The 21,962-nt window shown below is 34.1% G+C and overlaps 1 protein-coding gene across 3 annotated transcripts; it reads left to right on the plus strand.

The window, feature by feature from the left end:
- Window positions 1-2,575: 2,575 nt before the first annotated feature.
- LOC113762953 (annexin D3-like) lies at window positions 2,576-5,924 on the plus strand. Of its 3 annotated transcripts, none has more exons than XM_027306610.1 (6): window positions 2,576-2,767; window positions 2,864-3,087; window positions 3,326-3,553; window positions 3,883-4,095; window positions 4,180-4,269; window positions 5,602-5,924. In XM_027306610.1, exons 1-6 carry the CDS (start codon window positions 2,692-2,694, stop codon window positions 5,803-5,805), a joined length of 1,035 nt encoding a protein of 344 aa, XP_027162411.1. In that variant the 5' UTR covers window positions 2,576-2,691; the 3' UTR covers window positions 5,806-5,924. The 3 variants fall into 3 exon arrangements, with proteins under 3 accessions (XP_027162411.1, XP_027162412.1, XP_027162413.1); XM_027306611.1 differs by having other exon boundaries at window positions 2,867-3,087; XM_027306612.1 differs by having other exon boundaries at window positions 2,942-3,087.
- Window positions 5,925-21,962: the final 16,038 nt, after the last annotated feature.

Genomic DNA, 21,962 nt, shown 5'->3' on the forward strand with positions numbered 1-21,962 from the left:
TCCCTTTCTCTTTCTATTTTCATTGACGTGGTGTATCAAAAGGGCAAATCACGTCATAATTACGGTGTCACGTTTATTGTCTTTTTCTTTTGGAAGAAAAGCGTTACAATAATTACTACCGAAGAAGGTGAAACACGTTGATGTACTAGTCCATCGTGTGTACACATCTAGGTAATTGAATTTTCATATGTACACTAAAGAGAAATTACCTGGTGTGATAAAAATTTGAATTAATTGAAACATGCACCGTGAACTATTATCGATTTGCACTTTAGTTTTGAAACTATTAATTCTAACACCTTTAGCACCTTATTGTATCAATTTACAGCTAAACGTTCAGATTAATTAATTTAATTTCTACAATATTATTTTTGAATGGAAAGACTTTAGCAACCCTAATTCGCATCTGTTTCCTAATGCACTCTTATCCACCTAAACAAGTATTAAACGCGAATGGCTATGGAGGGACAAGATGAAATTAATTCTAGTAGAAAATAGAGAGAGCTTATTAGCTACCAATTTGTATCGTGCCTTGTTGAGATGTGTAGAGTTGAAGGTGGGCAATTGCTCGAAAACCCTAAGTTGTAGTGTCGTTTCGTTTTTCATGTTTCATCTCTCCTTATTGAACAAAAATTAAAAAAAGAGAAATGACAATTTTGTAAGCTAGTTACAGAATTACATATTCCAAAATATTTGATATAGTAGGCCAATGGCTATCCAATTTGTACAATCCATTTATTTTGTAAATTTTCGTTTTACTTACCATAATTTCTTATCCCAATGGCTAAACATGAATCACATGGCAGGACAGCTTTGCTGTTTCTTTCTATCATTCACACTACGGATTGTAGATGCTTTAGCTGGCAACTTGGGACCTTGGATAATGTCATCAATTATTGACATCCAACAAACCATATGAATGACATCCAGCTCATGAAATTGATTATCTCTGCAACTTGCTTTGATTTGCTACACATGAATTACAAGATAGGAAAATAGGAGTGATATATTTGTCAACATTGGTCATTTTCTTTCCCTCTCTTTATTCTTTTGAACAAGTCAAATTAAGCTAAAAGGACTTCGTGGAACTGGAATTCTACCTAATGAGACAATCATATTAACTCTCTGTTTGGGGTTCATTTAACAGACAGAAAGCATTTCTTTCTTTTAATATCCGTCTTATAAATCCTAAGTACTGCAGTATTATATTGCTTCCCTTTTCCTTCATTTACTCTTTTCTAATAGATATTGATTCTAATTGCCAATAAAATTAATCTACCCTTAACTAATTTTATTCATCCATCACAAACTATTAGTTTGAGAAAATGAATTCTATTTATACATAATTGAGTAATAATCAAACGTAATGGGAATATGAAAATGCAACCAAAGACTTTGATATTTTTTTTTTCCTGCGTTCTTTAACCTTTATTTATAAGATGGTAGCTGCATCTATGTCAATTTTTCTTTTTTTCTTTTTAAGACCAACAAATTTGTTTAAACATGACCTGTATGCCAAATAATTGCTACATCTTTTTCTTTGGTTTTGGGATAAGCCTTGACACGCATAAATATAACTAAATTCCCCTCTCTTTCTCCTTCTCTTCTCTCATAAGACAAATGAAGACTAGTGCATAAAATCATTATTTAATATTTATCTGCTAGTATACACACGCAACCAGGGACAGATAAATTATACTAGGCATTTGAATTAAGGTAGGCACGCCAGCTACCACTCTTGGTTATCAACCCAACATTGCCTATACACGTATATTTGCACTTACATAAATATAAAAATTAATTTCTACATGGTAAAAAAATGTAAATATTAAGCTGATTTTATATTGCAAATGTAGTCAGAAAATTGGTTTTGCCTTTGAATATGTCCTATCTTAATGCCCTAAGTTAGACCCGAAATCGGGCTTGAACGTTTAATTGCATGAGACAATAAAAAAAAATGAAATATTACGTTGATACTAGAACAACAAATCTAGACAATAACATAACTGTCTATACATGCCCTTTTTACTCATGCGATTTATCAATTCTTTTAAATTTTAACTACTTTCAGTTAGATGAGGATATCTCAAGTTCTCAACCCTAGAATGCCCAGTGCAATTTTTTACCGTCAAATGTCAATCACTGAGAAACCATCCTCGAACCCTCACTACTGCAAAACTAAGTGCTAATACTTAATTGAATTGGTAAACTTTTTACAATAAATTAGTAAACGGTTGAGGAAAATCTACCTCAATATCTGGATTAAGCATGCTCTATTAGCATATGAGATCATTACAATTGTTAAATGTGTTTATTAAGAATTATGATTTTGGTTAAATTTTTTTATGCTGTAGACTTTGACTCTAACAACCAAAATTATTCTTTAAAAAAAAAAAGGACCTGCAAGGAAATGAAAAGTAGGAGAGGGTATAAACGTCCAACAGTAGAAGACTGGAACTCCCATCCTTTGCTGCCATGTTTCAGGAGGTGAAACGGTAAAGAATAAACAGAACAGAATAAATGAAGGAATAGTAACAGAACTGAAAATTTGAAACTGAATATTGATTGATTAAACGCCAACATTCAACTCTACCAAAATTTATTACTCATTTTTTGTAACTGATTTTATCCATTCTGATAAAACCCAAAACCAAAAAAGAACAAAAAGGTTATGCTTTTCTGCAAAAGTCCATGGCTACACTAAGACTTCCAGGTGTTGTTCCTTCTCCAAGACAAGACTGTGAAAGACTCAGAAAAGCCTTCCAAGGTCTATTCAATCTCTTCCTTTTCCATTTTTGTTCTGTTTCTTCTTAATCTAAATTCTGTGGCTTTTGTTTTCTTTTCGTTTCTCTTTTGCATATAGTAGTACAAACACCTCCTGGTACTACTACATGTTTGAATGTAGTTTTGTGCTGTTCATGTATTCTGGATTCATGGTTAGGCCTGGGAACCGACGAAAAGGCAGTCATAAAGGTGTTGGGACATAGAAATGCAAGGCAGAGGAGGATAATCGGAGAAACTTATCAGCAGCTTTACAATAAGTGCCTCATTGATGATCTAAATGCTGAATTGTCTGGTGACTTCAGGGTAACTTTCAGAATTCCCTTTTAATTGCTGGTGATAATAAGATTTTCAGTACCTAAAGGGATAACTCAGACTCTTATACACTTTTTATGAATTAGTACTAAACATTGCTAATTTAGTTGGTATTTCCGGTAGGAAGTCAGGTGCTGATTAGTTCAAGTTAAGTTCAAGAAACTCAACACTTAGTTTACTTGCCTGATATGGAAACTATCTAACTAATTATTATAATATCAAGTGACAGAAAGCTGTTATCCTGTGGATTTATGATCCTCCTGAAAGAGATGCAAGGCTGGCAAATGAAGCCTTGAATTCCAGGAGCAAAGATGTCAATGAACTGCAAGTAATTGTTGAGATAGCTTGTGCATCATCTCCTCACCATTTGATTGCTGTAAGACAAGCATATTCAATTCTATTCGACAGTTCACTTGAAGAAGACATCATATCAAATGTTCCAATGCCTCTTCAAAAGGTAAATTTAAGCCCTCATATAGACATTCGTGGAACTAAACATAATTATGTTGTCCTTTTAACTGATCATCATGAATGCATTTTGGCAAATTTTTGCTGATTTTTTCCCAGTTGAATCTTTCATTTTCTTAGAGTTGGCTTTTAGGGTGAATACTACTAATTTTTTATTGGTTTTCCTCAAGTTTAAGACTCTTTGTAATGCGTTTCAGAATGCTTACAGCCTAGAATTTGATAGCTCAATATTCATCCATTTCTAGCTCTCAGAAATATTTTGTTATTCTGGAATATGGTGTTTCAGAAGTTATAACTAATAAATGCACATTTCATCAGGTTTTGGTTAGTTTAGTCAGTTCCTATAGATATGACAAGAATGTAGTTGATTCTGCTATTGCCAATTCTGAAGCTGCCAAGCTATATGAAGTTATCAAGACGAAGAAATTAGATCACGATGATTTTCTGTCCATCCTTAGCACCAGAAATGTTTTCCAGCTGAAGGAAACTTTCCTGCATTACAAGAAAAACTATGGAAATTCCATAGATGAGGTTCAGTTCTGACTAAAAGAAGCTAATTATTTGACAAACACCTCCTAGTATTTTGCTTCCTAACTTTCCAGAACACTCTGTCAGGACATTTTGAATTGTGGCAAAGGCAATTTGGAATCCATTTTGAAGGTGGCCATTTGGTGCATAGACTCCCCTGAAAAACACTTTGCAGAGGTAACACAAAACTCAAATGAGCTGGCAGCATTGTTTCTGATACAATTCCACTTAGTTCCCTACTAGACAGATTATAAGACTCGGTAGAATGTTGAGTTTGTGGAGTTTCATTTTTACACTCCGTCCCTCTTAAGGTAATTTGCTCTTGGAAATATTCAACCCATAAGCCAGTGTCATTCGATTGATGACTAAATTGGACAAGTTAGTCCTGCTTGGCAATGTAGATTGTAGGCAATTTAACTGGTACTGTGTGCTTCATTCTCACATCCTAATGTACTAAACCCTCCTAAACTTTATCCTTAGTTGCACTTTACCCCCTGAACTTATTAAATAAGCACTTTGTCCCCCTATTTAATATTTTAAGACAAAAGTGCCCTTAATATTTTATTTTATTTCTTTTTTGTTTATTCATTCCCTTATTTTTCCTTTTCCATTACTTTCTTTTATTTTTTCGTTTACTATTTTCTTTTATTTTTTCACTTCTCTTATGTCACTATTTTATTTCACTTACCTACCAGTATTACTAATTTGTATGTTTATTATAATATTGTAATTATCTTTTACTTTTAATTTTATTCTTTTTTTATTTAATTACACTATTAGAAAATTCAAGACAAATTAAATAGCATAAAAAATTAATATATGTCTATCATAATCAAAAAGTGTATATTTTAGCAATTTTACTATTTCAAAAAATATTAACATAAGTGCATAGTTGATTGACCACTATGTTATTACAATTTGAATTTGTTGCTAGTGTTATTAAAAATTAATTTATTTTAAGCTCTAAATATGCTAATTTAAATAATATATGAAATAATTTATGCGTATAGATAATATATATTTTGTTATAGCATAGACTTTATGATAATTATTATTTTCAATAACAAAAAACTAAAAAGGATAGAAATAAATAAAAGATAAGTTTAAGAAGATTAAAATTAATATATGGATAATAGTAGCAAATAGAAAAACTAGTTGATCACATAAGAGAAGGAGAAAAATCTTAAAAACATGAAAAGGAAAATTAGAAAAGGGCGAAAAAGAAAAAATAAATAAAATAATAATTAATATGGAAGAGGTACTTTTGTCCTAAAATATAAAATAGGGGGCAAAATGCCTATTTATTGAGTTGAGAGAGTTAAAATGCAATTAAGGATAAAGTTTAGTTGGGGTTTAGTGCATTTAACCCATTTATAAATTAGTAAAAAATTTTTGTGGAACTATAAAAAATAAATGATACTACTGACTACTTGATAATCTATATGATTTTTCTATTGTTATTTTTCTATTTTCTATTTGCAATCCCATATTTTGATTTGAAAATTTCAGGTGATTAGAGCTTCCATTGTTGGGCTTGGGACTGATGAGGATTCTCTGACCAGGGTGATAGTAACTCGAGCAGAGATAGATATGATGAAAGTTAAGGGAGAATATTTCAACACCAACAAAACCAATCTTGATAGTGCAGTTATTGGTGACACTTCAGGGGATTATCAAGATTTCCTCATGACCTTACTTGGAACAAATGTTTAAATTGCTGCATATGGCAAGGATCCTATCCTCTATTCATATGAATGTATGATTGCAATCAAATGTTAGGCGAATATTGATTGGAAAGTAGGATTTTAAGAATATTGATTTTTACAAGTACATTAGGTATGTGAAGTTACTTGAATAAAACTATGTTTGATTTCTATTTAGAAATTCCAAATTACTAGAATAGGCTATTTCTAGCTAAATAGTCACTTTTCATCATAGAACTCAATCTTTTCCTACTTTAACTAAATCAAAGAACAAGGTATCAGACTACTTAGATGGTTCTTAAAAATCTAGAGTACAGTTATTCTATTCACCAAAACTTTTCACAAGAGTGTAGTTCATATCTCAATTAGACAGTTCCTAGCTGTAGGATAAACTAGAATGGATATTGAAGAAGGGAAGGACAAGTGTCCTTAAAATAGTTCTTGGGGTTGACTGGGGTTTACTTGTCAATTTTCGTTAAAAAGTTATGACACTTGTCAAGAGGGGATATAGCTGTTGAGGAAGGCTAAATGTGACACCTCAGCAAATGACCTCGAGTTCGAGGTCTTGTGTCTGCATGAGACACTATTCACTAACAATGGATCTACCTAACTTACCTATCAGGCAGCTAGTATAAAGGCAAGATCAAGCAATAAAGCGGGGGCTGGTGACAATTTTTAGTCTCTCCATCTTTACTATTCCATCTTTAATTATTTTCAACACTCTATACTCATTTAAGCATCAATGCTTGTTACAGGGAATTAGCCTTGTCATTTGCTTTATAGATTTAGAAATCAGCAAAGCAAATAAGTGATCTTCAAGACGCCTTTCTTTTGGAATCGTGACTTCCATTTTCTCCCACTTCTCAACATCTAAAATTGGCACTATCTATAGGAAACCACAAACATTCTTTCCCAGTTGAATTTCTCTAGTTAACTTTAACTAATAATTTGCAATGTGGAAAATGAAGCAATCCAGAAGACACCAAGGCTCAGCTTGTTCTCTTCCCACCAGAAATAAGGATAAAGGAGTAGACAACTTCATGTAGACTCAGTTGGAGATAAAAATACAAGAAGAAAGTCATCAACTTCCATCGTCGGTAGAAATGAGTTAATTTTTTGCCTAGAATTTTCATCTCATCTAGCAACTGGTACAACGATAGGAACAATAGTAGTAACAAATGCCCAAGAAGGACACGAGGGATGACAAAAAACCAATGTATTCTCCCCTACATCCAGATGACAGCTCAGATGAAGAATCTAGCCCAGAAAATAGATCATTGAAGCGATATGAGACCATATCATCATATAGTGGATTTGTCGCTTGAGGAAAGTGGTACCAATCATTGAAGATGAGGATGATCAGGTCTTGGGAAGCTCAGGAAGCTTGTATTATCTCAACAAAAATTCATTCACTAAAGAGATCCAAAAGTATCCACTTCCTCTGGGGCTTACATTACCCCACCTTGAGATGTATGATTATTGATCCTAATAAGCATATGAGTCCATTTGTAACTTGCATGCAATTGTAGAATTCCTCAGATGCCATGCAAGGCATTTCTAACTACGTTGATGGGGAATGCAAGGTTGTGGTATCACGATCTCTTCGCACACTCTATAAAAGTTTTCAAGCAATTGGCCACTAAGTTCATAAGTGCATTCATCTCCCGCATGCCTTTCGTCGAGAACTCAGAGCAACCCATGAATGTCAAACAAAGACTTGGGGGGCCTTTTCTTGCATATCCAAAAGTTCAAATATGAAAGAATCGAGGTCATGGGCAGAGGCGAAAAAAATAATGGCTTTATTTATGCATCATGGATTGCAGTCGAGAGAGCTTTACACCAAGTTTGCTAGGTGACCTACCCTTATCGTGCAAGAAATGCTCCATTGAGTTCATGACCATGCAAAGATTGAGGAAGCTAATAGGTCGACGAGAGATTTGGAAAGAGCACATGATGACAAGTGAAAGAAAGACCAATCACAAAAGGGGAAAAGTGATACCAATGGTAGGAAAAAGTTTGGATTTGACTGACTGGGGAAGGGAAAAAAGTTGCAGGACAATGATCTTACCTTTCTCACAACTAGCAGGTTGCAGATCTTAGCATCGAGAATGAAGGAATTCTCAGAAAACCTAATCATATAATAGGACCTATAGAAAAGTTCAATAAGAGCTTATATTGTGCTTTTTATAGGGATATGACCTATCTTACTAATGATTGCAACGATCTCAAGAGGGAGATTAAATTTCAAATCAAATAGGGAAATTTGAAGCAATTTGTACAACAAGCTAGGGATGCAAGCTACCAAAGAGATTATCGTGTAGGTTGTGGATGATATCGACTTGATCAAGTAGGATACCACACCAGTTGTGAAGGACAATATGGACTTGATAACCAAGTCCAACAGATAGATGATGTGGCTAACTTGGCAAGTATAATAAAAAAAATCTCTTGGGGCTTGCCCACCATTCTACAAGATCATTGCCCACAACTGCAGAAGTTCCTACTGATGGAGACAGTGCTTTGGCTCTAAGTGCATCTCTTTGCAGTTAGGCAGGCCGAGAGCTTGGAGAGTAGATGAGGCTTACGATGTGTGAGGAGATCATTTTCAAACCCCAAAGATCCCATCCCAATGCTACTAAAACGCCATGAAGCCTTAGTCATTCACATGCTCACCAACAATTATAGAGTAAACAAAGTACTCATTGATTGTGAAAGCTTGGTAGATATACTCTTTTCAAAGGCATTTTAGGAACTATGTCCAAGCAAGTTAGCTCATCCAAGTATGAACTCTATTGATTGGGTTTAATAGAGAATCAGTTCAAGCAAAAGAAAGCCATATCCATGCAAGGTACAATGGGGTAGGCCCCTAGAAGTTTGATAGTACCCATAACGTTTGTGTTGGTGAACATACCTTCAAGCCTACAATGCTATTATGGAAAGATTGACCATAAATGCAGTATGAGCTATGATCCCAACATGCCATCTATGCTTGAAGTTCCCAATTTCTGTCGAAACTGCAGTGGTAAATAGAAACATGATAATAGTTTGACAATTTTATTTTGCTAATTTGAAAGGAAAAATAGCAGCTACGATAGAGATATTAGTAGTTGAAAAGCTTGAGTCTCAAGAAATGGACTTTAAGAAGCTGAGCTTCGAGAAGGAGGTCAAGGAAAAAGTCTTGTGGCCAAAAAACCAAACAAAACAGTGAGACTAGGCAATAGCCTACTTGATGAGTTAAAAACTATTTATATCAGCTTTTGATTAAGTATAGAGATGTATGTTCTTGGACTGCAAAGGATATAAAAAGAATTTTGAGAGAAAATAATGATTCGCAAGCTCAATGTGGATAAAAATCTCAAACCAATCAAACAAAAGAAAAGAGATTTTGGACCTGAGAGAGAGGTCATCAACAGGGGGTCGATAAGCTTCTTGATGCAGATATCATCAAAGAAGTACTATATCCAACCTGGTTCACTAGCATAGTATTGGTGAAAAAGTTAGATGCCATCTTGAAGATGCACGTTCACTTCATAGATCTCAACAAAGTAAGTCATAAAGACTTCTATCCTCTACCTAGAATTGATAGCCTAGTGGACTCGACATTAGGGTTCGTAGTGGACTCGACATTAGGGTTCGAAGTGTTTGTTTTTCTTAATGTGTACAAAGGGTACCATCAAATTGGAAAAAAACATGCAGAATACTCATGACATAAAAAAATGAAATACACTAAAATTTTTCATTTTTGGAGTTCAGTTTTTTTTCTACATTATAATGATTATTCTATTTAAAAATCCTTTTTATATTTGTTATGTATCATTTTTCAATACTACCTATAAAATAACTATTTGAAGAATTCTCTTCATAATTTTGAGAAACTCAAAAATTTATAACTTAGCATTCTACATTTTGTTTTTTTTTTACTGACTTTGTCTCATATGTATGAAATTTTGCCGTTTTTATGCAATCTCCATAATTGAACCTTCACTAGATTTTTGTTACCAAGTTTTTGACTTTTAATGTATTAGTTAACTTACCTTATTTTAGTATTTATCCTCCTTTTGGTTTACCTCTTAGGTTTAGTACTGTTTTATATATATTTTGTCAAATTGAGATACTACTTGGTTTTAATTTAGACTCAAAAGAAGGATAAAATTACTATTAGTAATGGTTTTAGTTTCCTCATATTTGTCTACAAACTCAATTTAGTTTGTATTCTATATTAAAACTTCACGAGAAAGATCTTTACTCAAATCAAAAAATTTTAAGGTTGAATCTTGTAAATAAAGGTAGTATTCTTTTTAACCCCATAATTGATATTTAACAATATTTCTATGTAAACTATTTTATCTTACCAGATATCAATGACACTGAGAACTTTTGATTTCACTGATATCAATTCTTCTTGCATCAACTGGATAGCAATAGTCCAGGTGATTGAATCAACACACATCCTCACCTCAAATAGATCACTAAATGCCAGAAGATATCGACGTTTTTTGCTTTCAAATCCACAGGTACATATATAGAACTAAGTAAAATCAGTTTATTTGATCATTTCTTATATACATATCTTTATTTCTCCATAATCTTTCCTATTATTACACATTTATAGGGAATCAAATGCAATCAATTATTAGTGATGATAACATTCCGCTTGTTGACCACCTCTTGCTTCCATTTAAAAATTATGCCATTTCAAAATGCCTCAATTTGCCTAAATCAACAAGCATCTTTAGCAGGAGATTATCTATTTTACTGGATTCTCACTCCTACAACTTGCATCCAAGAAATCCCGGAATTTGAAAATATAAAGATTCCACCTTACTTTCCTTAGACAAATATACTACTACCCAAAACCATGTGGATACTAGTAGATACATGAGTATTTAATCCATAAACTCAATTTTTATACCTTCATATTCTCCCTATACTCATACTATATCAAGAAACTTAAAATCATTGTCTTGTTATTCTAGATATAATGGGTATAGTAATCGGCACTCTTTCAACAAGAGAAATTCAAGTGGAGCAACAAAGACTTCAATCAAGAGATTAAATAATTGTTAATCAAGAGTAAGAGGCATTCAATATTGCTTAAAAAATAGAAAAATAAGAAGGGTGAATATACTAATATAATCTCTATTTGCTAACCATCCCACTAATTTCTTATTTAGGAAAATAACCATTATTATTCACTTTACACAATGAATTCCAGATTATTGAAGGAATTCAAATCACATCAACAACAGAGCCATAAGTTATCTTGGCTATAAGAATGAGAGCTACAGCAAAAGAAAAATTGTAGTTCCTTTTTAGTTTTTCTTTTACACACTATTTAACTACATTAATATTAGTTTATATTAGTTTATGTATTTCTATCTTCCTATTCTTCAATATGCAGATCTTACTTTGGTAACACAGCCCTCATTCGTCATCATGATATAGTCTAAAGTTCATGAAGCAATGGAACTCACTCATTTGTATTTACATGATCAAATTCATTCTTTGTATTACATATATAGAAGTATGCTTACTTTTCATCAATATAAAAGACACTGAATAATTTTAAGCATAAAAATTATTACAAGTTGTACAATAATATACCCACTTTTTCTTTTGCATTTAAGTTCATGTTTAGCTATAGTACGTGTTTGGATTTTGTTTTCATATTTTGCTAAAGTTTATGCCTAGAATTATGAATGAACTTTCTATATTTTATTAGTAACGTTTACTTGGTTATTTGATAATATTAATTTGAGCAAGTTATTTAGCACTTTTGCTTTTTTAATCATGATTAACCGGCCATTAATTGTGATAATTTTAAGGTGTTAAGTTTGTAATGAAAATTGGAATTTAACATTAATTCAAAAAAGTGATAAATCTAGGGAGTATACTCACGAGAGTAGAGATGCACCTTTGTTTTTTTTCCAATTCCAATAGATGCAAAATGACTTATGAGGATTTCAGTTTGGCCAACCTCTACTTGAAATAACAATAGCAAATACTCTAAAGCAACTACTAATAACTAGACCAAAGTATCTAATAAGGGCCAACCTCTACTCCTTTTTTTTTTATCCAGCTAAACCCCGTTCACAGGGTAGGGATGCCAACCCCTACTTTATTAAGCAATAAAACAAGTACAATGATTTCAAGGGTCCAATCCTAGTCTCAATAACATACGTTCAAACTTTGTCTATTAGCGTCCTTACAAAAGGAACACCTCTAGCATCTAAAGCCATCGTACCTCTAACAGCCGAAGGGAGATTGGAAATATCCTCAAAAACTTTATCTGAATGTAAACAGAGAGAAGCTAATTTATCGGCAGCTAAATTAGCCTCACGAAAAATATGCACCACGAGATCGAAAAATACGACAATAACCTCCTGATTTTCCTTAATACCACACAAAACGGTCATTTGGCTAATTTCTGTGACAAGAGCAAACTAGTAAGCACCAGGGAATCCACCTCAACCTGCAAGGGCCAAACCCTTCTCTCCTTACATACAAGTAGGCCATGCAGCAACAAACAAGCTTTTGCCAAAATGACATCGCACTCCCTAAACTCTTTATAGTATGTAAACACTAATTTTTGTTCGTGAGTCCTAACCAAACCCCATAAAAGCACCTTTCTGGTTTTAGTAACTTGTTTCATGTAATTTCATAGAAGAAATGAGCTTGTAGTTAATTTCATAATCACGAGAGTAGGTATGGTTTAACTACAAGTATAGTTGATTCACTACAAGAGTAGATTTCACATATATTAGGAAATTATGTCATAACTAGTCAAGATAATAGCATTCACTTAACCGGTAATTTCATTTGCAAGAGTAGTAAGGAATCCATACCTCTAGCAGTTTTTATTGTTATTTGTATTACTTTATCTCATATTTATAATATAGATTTACTTTCTTGTACTTATGATAGTCTAAATAATAAAAGACTTAGAAAAACATCGGCAATTGACAATCTTTCCTATGGATTCGACCTTTAATGGCCTATACTCAATCTTGACCTGTATACATGCAGAAAATCGTGTGTGGAGTATTTAGAAATTTATAAATGTAAAACTTGATTGTGAAATAAGTTTAATTGTTATATGCATACCCCACACTTGTCATGTTTCATGATACTCAATCCTATTGTGTCATTCTTAGGAAAAAAAACTCATACTCTTGATCCTGTGAAATGACTTTTAAGAAGACGAAGGCACCATATTGGCTAGCACTATTGGTCGATGAATTTTTGCAAGCGCACAGGGTTGATCATAGTAATAAAATCACTCGGAACATTTCAGGGGTCGAATCCGTAGGGATGAGTTAATTTTCTACTTTAATTATTCTAAAATAACAAAATTTAAATTCAACGAGTGGTATTTTCTAACCAAAGAATAAATAATAATCAATTCAAAAAAAGTAACAGTGAGAAAACAATAGACATGAGCCTAGAGTTTCAGGTTTTAATTCAGAATTTCAATCAATTATCTAGTTAATTTCTCAATAAGCCATGAATGCATCACACAATTATACTCCCTCCGTCCCGATAAGTTTGTCGCACTTGAGAAGTTGTGATTTTTATTAACAGTGCACCGAATCTTGCAACTTTTGTTTCACTTTCCACCTTTGCCCTCCAACGTGTAATGCATACAAAGAAAGTTATACTGGAAATTTATTGGTGTGGGGCATATCTATTTTGTTTAGCTCAAAAATTCATGATCAAAAAGCACGTATCAACAAACACATGGCACACATTTGGGGGTGTCTTTCACGCACCAAATTGTGGTGCTTCCTTTTTACATTGACTTTTGAGTTAAAGTTGTAGGACCCATATTTTAAGAGGGTAAATGTTGAAATTGGATGTAAACAGGCTTTCTATTTTGGGTATGTGACAATTATTTTGGGACAGATAAAAAAGGAAAGTATGACAACTTCAATGGGACGGAGGGAGTATTTTAGATTATCTCTTGATACATCTAAAGTGTACCTAATTAAATCCTACGTCTCTCTTGAGATCGTAAGTGTTCAATTAAACCCTTTAAGAACCTTGGTGATATAAGTGCATCATACAAATCCTACCTATTCTCATGATTAGATTAAGTATGTTTATCTATCTAGTACATGGTTGTATATCCCTTCTCAGTTCAATAGAAACCCTGAGAGCATGTCTATGGTGGCCAATCACAAATATGTAATTAAATCAAGATAGATAAATCAAGGCAAAATGCAAGAAATTAAACTAAAAAAATGAATCAAATTCCTTCATAGAAACCCTAACCCGAAAAACAATTTAGTTGAACATGATTTGGAAATTATAACCACGAATTCAAAGAGTTGTTACAAAGATAAGAAAAAAAGTAAGAAAACTTCTCAGTTGCTTGCTCCAATTGTGACGACCCCACCTTCCCCTGGGGCGTACCCACGGGTTTGACAGACCGCTTACCCAACTCTCGCTAGAACTCACTCACACATCACAAAATTTACGAAATAATAACCTCAATAATAAGAGCATTAACAATTACAACCTTAAATATATATAACCATAGGTATTAAATGCCTATACAATCTCTAAATACAGTCAAGGAGTTACACTTATAAAATAAAACCAAACAAGCCAGCTAGAGAGTTAAGGAGTGCCTATGCGAGCAACTAACAAAACTTAGACAAAGTCTATGTCTTCTCCCATTCCTACTCTTACGTTCTCACACCTATAAGGAAAACAAATTCCATAGAATGAGGTAGAAACCTAGTGAGGTTCCAAGAAAATAGGCAAGTAAACTAGCAGGCATGATACCTTTAAGTCAAACCCAAATAGAGCAGGACATAATGCATAGTAAAGCATGTAACCAGATAGATCATGCAATAGTGTACAGTAAAGAACACGTTCATCACAAAAGATATAGGCTGCTCTTAGGAGCAGGTTCCATGACAGCTTGTCCAGGGTCCGTTGACTCTTCATCAGCCATGAAATTATAATGTTCGTAGATCACCACTAAACATCAATTTTCATCGATCGATCATCCCCATATCAGGCTCGAACGCCAGTCAAGTACTGAGGATTCGTCAATCTCCTCGACCAAACCCTTGCCAGCTCGATTCAACCAACTAGCCCTGGGTTGGGCATATAGCCCCAACTATTCAAGTATTCAAGATCTGAGCTTAAAGCCCCAGGTATTCAAGTATTCAAGAGTGGAGTCGTTGGCTTTCATCAAACGCTCATTCAAGTAATGATTGGAGACGTTAGCTGTTATCTAATGCTCCGTATTCAAGCATGTCACGAGTTCAAGTCATGAATTCAAGTCACGAGTAAATAGGTTAGGAACTTCATCCTTTACCCAAGGTTGCCCAACTTATCCGACCGCTCTAAGGCTGGTCTCAAGTAAGGGGGTCTAACGAGGGCTCAGTTTAGCCGTTACCTGTGACAACCCCACCTCCCCCTAAGGCGAACCAAAGAGTTCGGCGGACCGCCTGTCCAACTCTCGTCAGGACTCACTCACTCACTCTCTACAGTCTTCAATTAAGTTACATCATTCACATCCAATAACATAGGGTACAACCTCAATAATAAACGAAATAACATTTTTCAAACTTAGAACGTGTATGTACATACATTACAAATCTCAAATAGTGGTACAATTCCCCGAATAAGACAAAAGTCCTCAGTTCTCAAATAATTACAATTACAATATCAGTCTCAAATATTACATCTTCCAAAGTTTCCCGAATACACATACCACAAGTGGATCGAGTTCGAATTCAAATTATACAAGAGATATTTCGTCCAGTCATACTAATAACTCATTACACGCGCTTCCTTTGCCTCGAGCCCTGTGGAGGGGGAAAAATATTTTGGGGTGAGTTAGAAACTCAGCGAGTGTCCAGTAAAATTAGTAATAAACCAGTTTCACAATAATACATTTAAATGATATCATGAATCAATGATCAAATGTACGTTTATTGCTCTTGTGAGCCAGTGAAATTACCATACTTAAACCTCCAATGCTCAACAGATCCAGTAAGTTAAACAGTACAAGGGAGCCATCGGTGCTCCAAATAAACAATGGAGGAGACGTTGGGTCTAAGTACAAGACTTCCCAAGAACTCATTGGAACTAAATCATGGCATGGCACACACACAAACACAAATGATATGCAATCGAGTAACCAATGCAAGAATTAGTTCGAAACATAACTTTGGAAATAGTGGTGGAATCACTCATTAACCACAGCTCATGAACCTCATCCATCATAAATCATTGCTTTGCTCAAGTCCAAACCCTAGATCACAAATATCATGTCAAGCAAAAGGAATTCTAAAAGCATCAAGTTCCTATCATCTTTTGGCATTTTACTCACAATTGAAGCTACACTTATCCGATTGAAACGAATCTTATGGCGCTACGAAGCTAAGACATATACCAAAATTTCTTATGAAGACCTCCAAAGCCAAATTATACATTTCATGAACAAAAATCGATATCTTAGAGAGAAAATGGAAACTGTCCATGAAGCAGGGTTTATGGGCAGTCAAGGTTATTTCGATCATTTCACATGTTACAGTATTCCAATCGATCTGAAATTTTGTAGGTAGATAGCTAACTCAAATCTCTACAACTTTCATGTTTTGTCCAACAGTTGGTTCGGTCTAAAACATGGATAATTTTGCAGTCCAAGTTGAGTCCAGAAACAAGGTAAAAACTGAAATTACTCTTCTAAACTAATCTTTGCATATAACCATCACTAATATCGATTAACGGTTAGAAATTTCCACTTTAACACTAGAATATCTTCTACTAATCACATACATGCCAAAATCAAACATGAAATACTTAGATAAAGTCTAAAAATTAGTGAATATCATCATCCCAACTTCCAAATCACAAGAACCTCCATACAATTAATCAAGATCAACTTATCCAACAACTTAATCATAAGATTAAAGGATACAAAGGAGCTTCTAAGAGTTATACCTTCCAACACCTTGAAATCAAGCAAAGCAAAGCCCTTTCTTCTCAAAACACTCCACCCTTAGCTTGCTATCACCTTAGATGTGAAGATAATCGGAGTAGATTGCAAAACTAACGGTGAAATCTCAAGTTTTGGACAAGGAATTGAAGTAGAAAATGAAGTTTTCCTCTCTTGTTCTCCCTCTCAAAAGGTTCGGCCAAACCAAGGAAAGAAATGAGAGAAATATCAGCCAAAAGCAAGATAAGAACGTTGGAAAACAGCCGGTCAAACCTGGCTGCTGAGGTGCCACGTCACAATCCGGCCAAGATCTGGCCGGATTGCTAGCTGGATTCGTGGCAGTGGCGAAATCAAATTTTTTTCCAAAACCCCTACCAATCCGGCCAAGAATCCAGCCAAGAACTGGCCGGATTTTCGGCCGGATTCTCACTATTCACCAGAAATTCCTTTTTTTCTTCTTTCGGGCTTCACATTACTGACCTACATTCATGTATATGCATGAGTAACCCAAGTTTCCACTTATCCGACGTCTTAGAAAAGCGTCCAAGAGCCCAGTTCAACCGCTGTAAGAAGATATCTAACCGGTTTACAATCATACACATGTACATGCAAGTTCGCACGCAAGATCAAGTGTCTCAAGTTTAAGGAGGTCGAGTGCGAATAAGGACACACTCACCTAACCATGATCAAGTCACAAGTAAGCTTAGCTTGTCACATTTTCAAGCGTTTCAAGTATTTCAAATCAAGATACAGGTTACATGTCAATCAAATTACTTGTACATGCATGAATGAGATATCAAAAGTTTAGTTGAGTTAGGCCAAGTGCAATAAAGTACATACTCGCCTAAGAAATGACAATCAAGTGCTTAGCAATTTCTTGCAACAAGTAACATGGAACATGCAGTTGGAACACTCATCACGACAACAAAGCTTAAGTGCTCGCTTCGGGCGCAACTTCGGCTTCACTTCCAAGTCCTAGAATCAAGTATATGGAGTGCATTAGGATCTACTACTCCAAGCCACAAGGTTTAAACGAAATTACGTCCAAGTTCCAACTAAGAAATCTCACTCAGATCACATGATTTCTAAATCAATTCAAGGAAAACTTCCATGTATACTTTAGGTCAAAGATTTAAGCAAATGATAGTGCAAACATTTTCTCATTTCCATCCACCAAAATGAGTTTAAAATTACCCAAATCAATTTTCTCCTAGGCTGGAAATTTATTACTTGAAACGTGAAACATGTAAGAGTGAGGTTTTCACCTTTTAAATCCTTTCATTTTCCACTCCAATGCACTACTCATACTAGGATTAATGTCTAATCATGATTTATGGCGTTAACGTGACAAGTTTATCACACAAAATCAAGAACAAAGCTATACAAGGTCACTCTCTCTTTTGGACAGTTTTGAACAAATTTTCCAACCATGAAAATAGTAAAAGAAATGGTGTTTTTACCACTTAAAAACTTAAGATTTTAGTTCAATTCCAATACATGCTTATAGCCTAAAGTCTTATAGAGTTTCTTGAGCAAAATTAAGATTAAAATCATCATGAAAATGTAGAATTCAAAGTTGAATTTCAGCTCTTAAGCAAAGCTGAATTTCAGCCCTTAAGTTCGGCCATCAAGCAGAATTTTTCTTCCAATTTTTTGAACATTTCACCAACTAATTTACCAAATCTAACCAACCATACCTAGCAAATCCATAAAATTTCATCTCTAACATAACATTAGATATATGTAAAGCCAAAATCTCAACAAGATACCACCATAATCATATATATATATATATATACATATATACATATATCCAAACCCTAACTCAAATATGAAGTACCAGAATTATCAACTTAAGAAACCACCAAGATTCACCACCAAATCATGTTTTTATTCCAGCAATCAACTTATTTTCAACATAAGGTGAAGAAATAAGGTTAATCTAGCATTTTACCTCTCTTGCTTTCCAACCAAGGTGAACTTCAACCCACCAAATCTTCTTCTTTCCAAACTTAAGTCAAGATGGATGAAAATCCCAAGTTATCTCATTCCTTTTCCCTCAAAATCCAAGCATGATTGAAGCTAGATTGGTTGAAACTTTTTCCCTCTTTTCCTTCCTCACTCTCTCGGCCCTCTCTCTCTCATTTTCCTTTGTTGTTTGTTTGTTATTTCTAAGGCAAGGAATGGCAGAAAATTGGTGTCGCGCCCTATTTTTAAATGAAAAATAAAATCACGGGTTTATAAAATGGATTAATTTTGATTGAAAATGAGTTTTGATTTTTTAGAAAATAAATAAAGAAAAAATGGGCCTAAATGGGACTTAAAAAGTACGACGATTTTAACCCAAAGATAATAGTTTAAAGGTTTTTAATGAAAAATAGGAGTCACCACTTGGTATTGAGTTAAGATGTACCAAGTCACCTAAAATAAAATTTAAAGAGAAAAAAATAGAAAAAACCCCTTTTAAACGACTCCAAGTCTGTGAAAATCAAGAGAAAAGGGGTCGGGAGTCACATTTGAAGAAAGGGAAGGCAATGATAAAATCCAAAACACCCTTTCAACCTAACCAAGGCTAGTTGCATGATTTAGTCAAAATTTTCTTATTTTTAACCTAAAAATTTATCACATTTGGATGTCATTATATGAATGCAAACCTAGACCTAATGGTTATCGGAAGGGTCAATATGTCTCTTCGAATTTTAATTGGTGCAAATTGCATTAATTACGACGCCCAAAAGTGATTACTTGAAGAGATCACGATTATGCAAAAAATGAGACTCAAAGAAAAGAAAAGAAAATAATAATTATACAAATATAATGACCTAAAGGAATGCATCATAATGGGTGCGGGGGGCTAAAATTTGTGATTTTAATTTTTCCTTTTATAAAGGGAATACGAGCGTTGTTAAGGCTAAAAAGTCACACTCGTTCATATCCCATATTTAAGGGGGTTAATTTCCCTAATCTAATCAAGCAAAATGTACTAACTTAGTTCTAATTCTTAAATGAAATGCAAATCCTAAATGTCAGTTCCACACATAGGGGTAAGGAATATACATATAGGAGAAATATGGGATAAGAAATATACATATAGGGGGGAATGCCATGCAAAATAAAAAAAATCCTAAAAAGTAGAAAAATATGCATGAAATGTTGTGATTGTCACGCAAGTATGATCTAGAGCGTGGATGGTCCCTAAGAGTTTAGCGTTGGATTAGCCCATGTCTATAAGTTCTCACTAGCGTTGGATTAGTGAGAAATTAGAAAGGAGGGCCACAACTAGCGTTGGACTAGTGTGGAATTGGAAAAAGGGGTCATTACTAGAGTTGGACTAGCGTGGTGACGTCATGCATTTATTACAATTAAATAAATCATATAAAACATAATAAAGCAAATAAACACATAAATCACATATAGCACATAACACATAAACATAATATCTAGATGTAACAACCCTAAAAAGACAAGTAAACACATAGGCACACATGCATGCAAACACACACATAAAATAAAAGCGAATAAAGACCGACCTATTACATTCGGGGGGGGGGGGTCCTAACTACAATCTAAAAAGGGGAAAGAATGAAATGAAATAAAATAATAACCTGACTATTACAATTTGGCATTTAAATGCCTTAAAAATAACCAAAATTAAATTAAAATAAATATACAAAATTAAAACAAATAAAGTGACTAAATGAATAAATGAAATAAAATAAAAGCATTCAAAAAGCATGCAATTATACACATAAAATCACATAGGGGCACATAGGGTCAAATAAAATCAAAATAAAGGAGTAGGGTATACCTCCCTTGAATCGGTGACCTAATGAAATGGAATTACTCTCTTTCTACCTTCCAACACGAAAAAAATGATTAAGGTACCACTTTAATTAACAAATAATCATAAGAGATGAAAATAAACATGAAATTGAACAATTAAAACATTTAAATGAAAGTAAACAACCCATATTCAAGAAATCAAAACAAGCAAGGACCTAATTGAAACAATTAAACAAATTTAAGGGGTCAAATCATTATTATTTCAAATGTTAGGGTCTAAATTAAAATAAAATAAAATTAAGGGATTAAGATGAATCCTATCAAAGCCAAATGCTAAAATTCACAAAAATAAATCAAAACCCTCTCACCAAACCCCAAACAAAAAATATTTCCCAAACCTAAATCATTTTTCAAAAATCCAAATAAAAAACTATGAATCTATCAAAAATTGTTAAACTTTCAAATTTCATCCCCAAGACTCATGAATAATCTGTCCAAAAATCACATTAAGATATGCCAAAGAAAGATATCATGTTGAAAGGACAAAATTGATTTTACTTTCCAATTTTCTGGGCCATAGTAGGCAAACTTGAGGGGTTACAGCGCAATTTATGAAACTTTTCATGCATCTTCTTCACAGAAAGCTATTCTTCTTCTTCGCTGGTTCTGGGTTCATTCGAAATAAGCTTGGGAATCTCATGCAGCAATCTTAACAAAAATCCAATCTCAAGTACTTGTCAAAGTCCCTAAACCCCTCACCAAGATGTAATACTAAACACACAAAAGGAAAAATATGAGCTGAGGAGAAACTTGCAAGACCCCAGGTTCGTTCATTGGTTTCAAGTTTCTGGGTTTTCATGTCAAAATCAAACAAGCACCATACTTTCAAGCCAAGACAACAATCAAACTCGAATCTTGTACTTTGCACTCCTAAGAATTCTCAGACCCAAATTACACACACAAACAAGGACCAAAGACGCGACCTTTAGTTCATCAAATTACATATGTGGGAAACACTATCTGTTCATGGCTTCTCGATTGAATTCTTAGTTCATATTCACATTAAATGAACAAAGGGACCGCCACCAAGCTTATCAACAGCACAACAACATTACCAAGCTTAACCACAGTCATCGTCATCAAACATTGGCAACCACAGAAACTTAGAAAAGGAAGAACATCATGCATAGGGAACCCAAAACTCTATGAAAATTGTATTAAACCAAGAGTTCATGATTACCTGAGAGCACCAAAGCTGTTAAACGAATGTAAAATGCTCTGAGAATCCAAGCGGTTCTGGAAAATGCAACTCAAGAACTGTGTTGCAGAAGATTTCAGTGCTGATGCAGACGCTATTTTGGGTCCCGATTTGAGAGGCCCAGAGAGGTTGTTTTGGGGAGATCCCTGAATGAAAGTTCTAATATTCC

Source organism: Coffea eugenioides, chromosome 2 (assembly GCF_003713205.1).
Source record: "Coffea eugenioides isolate CCC68of chromosome 2, Ceug_1.0, whole genome shotgun sequence".
NCBI lineage: Eukaryota > Viridiplantae > Streptophyta > Magnoliopsida > Gentianales > Rubiaceae > Coffea > Coffea eugenioides.

Bases quoted from the DNA above. Each gene is read 5' to 3' on its own strand.
- LOC113762953 (XM_027306610.1), top strand. From the start codon at position 2,692: ATGGCTACACTAAGACTTCCAGGTGTTGTTCCTTCTCCAAGACAAGAC. The intron at 2,768-2,863 runs GTCTATTCAATC...TTTTGCATATAG, and splicing joins ACTCAGAAAAGCCTTCCAAG to TAGTACAAACACCTCCTGGT. The intron at 4,270-5,601 runs GTAACACAAAAC...TGAAAATTTCAG, and splicing joins CTGAAAAACACTTTGCAGAG to GTGATTAGAGCTTCCATTGT.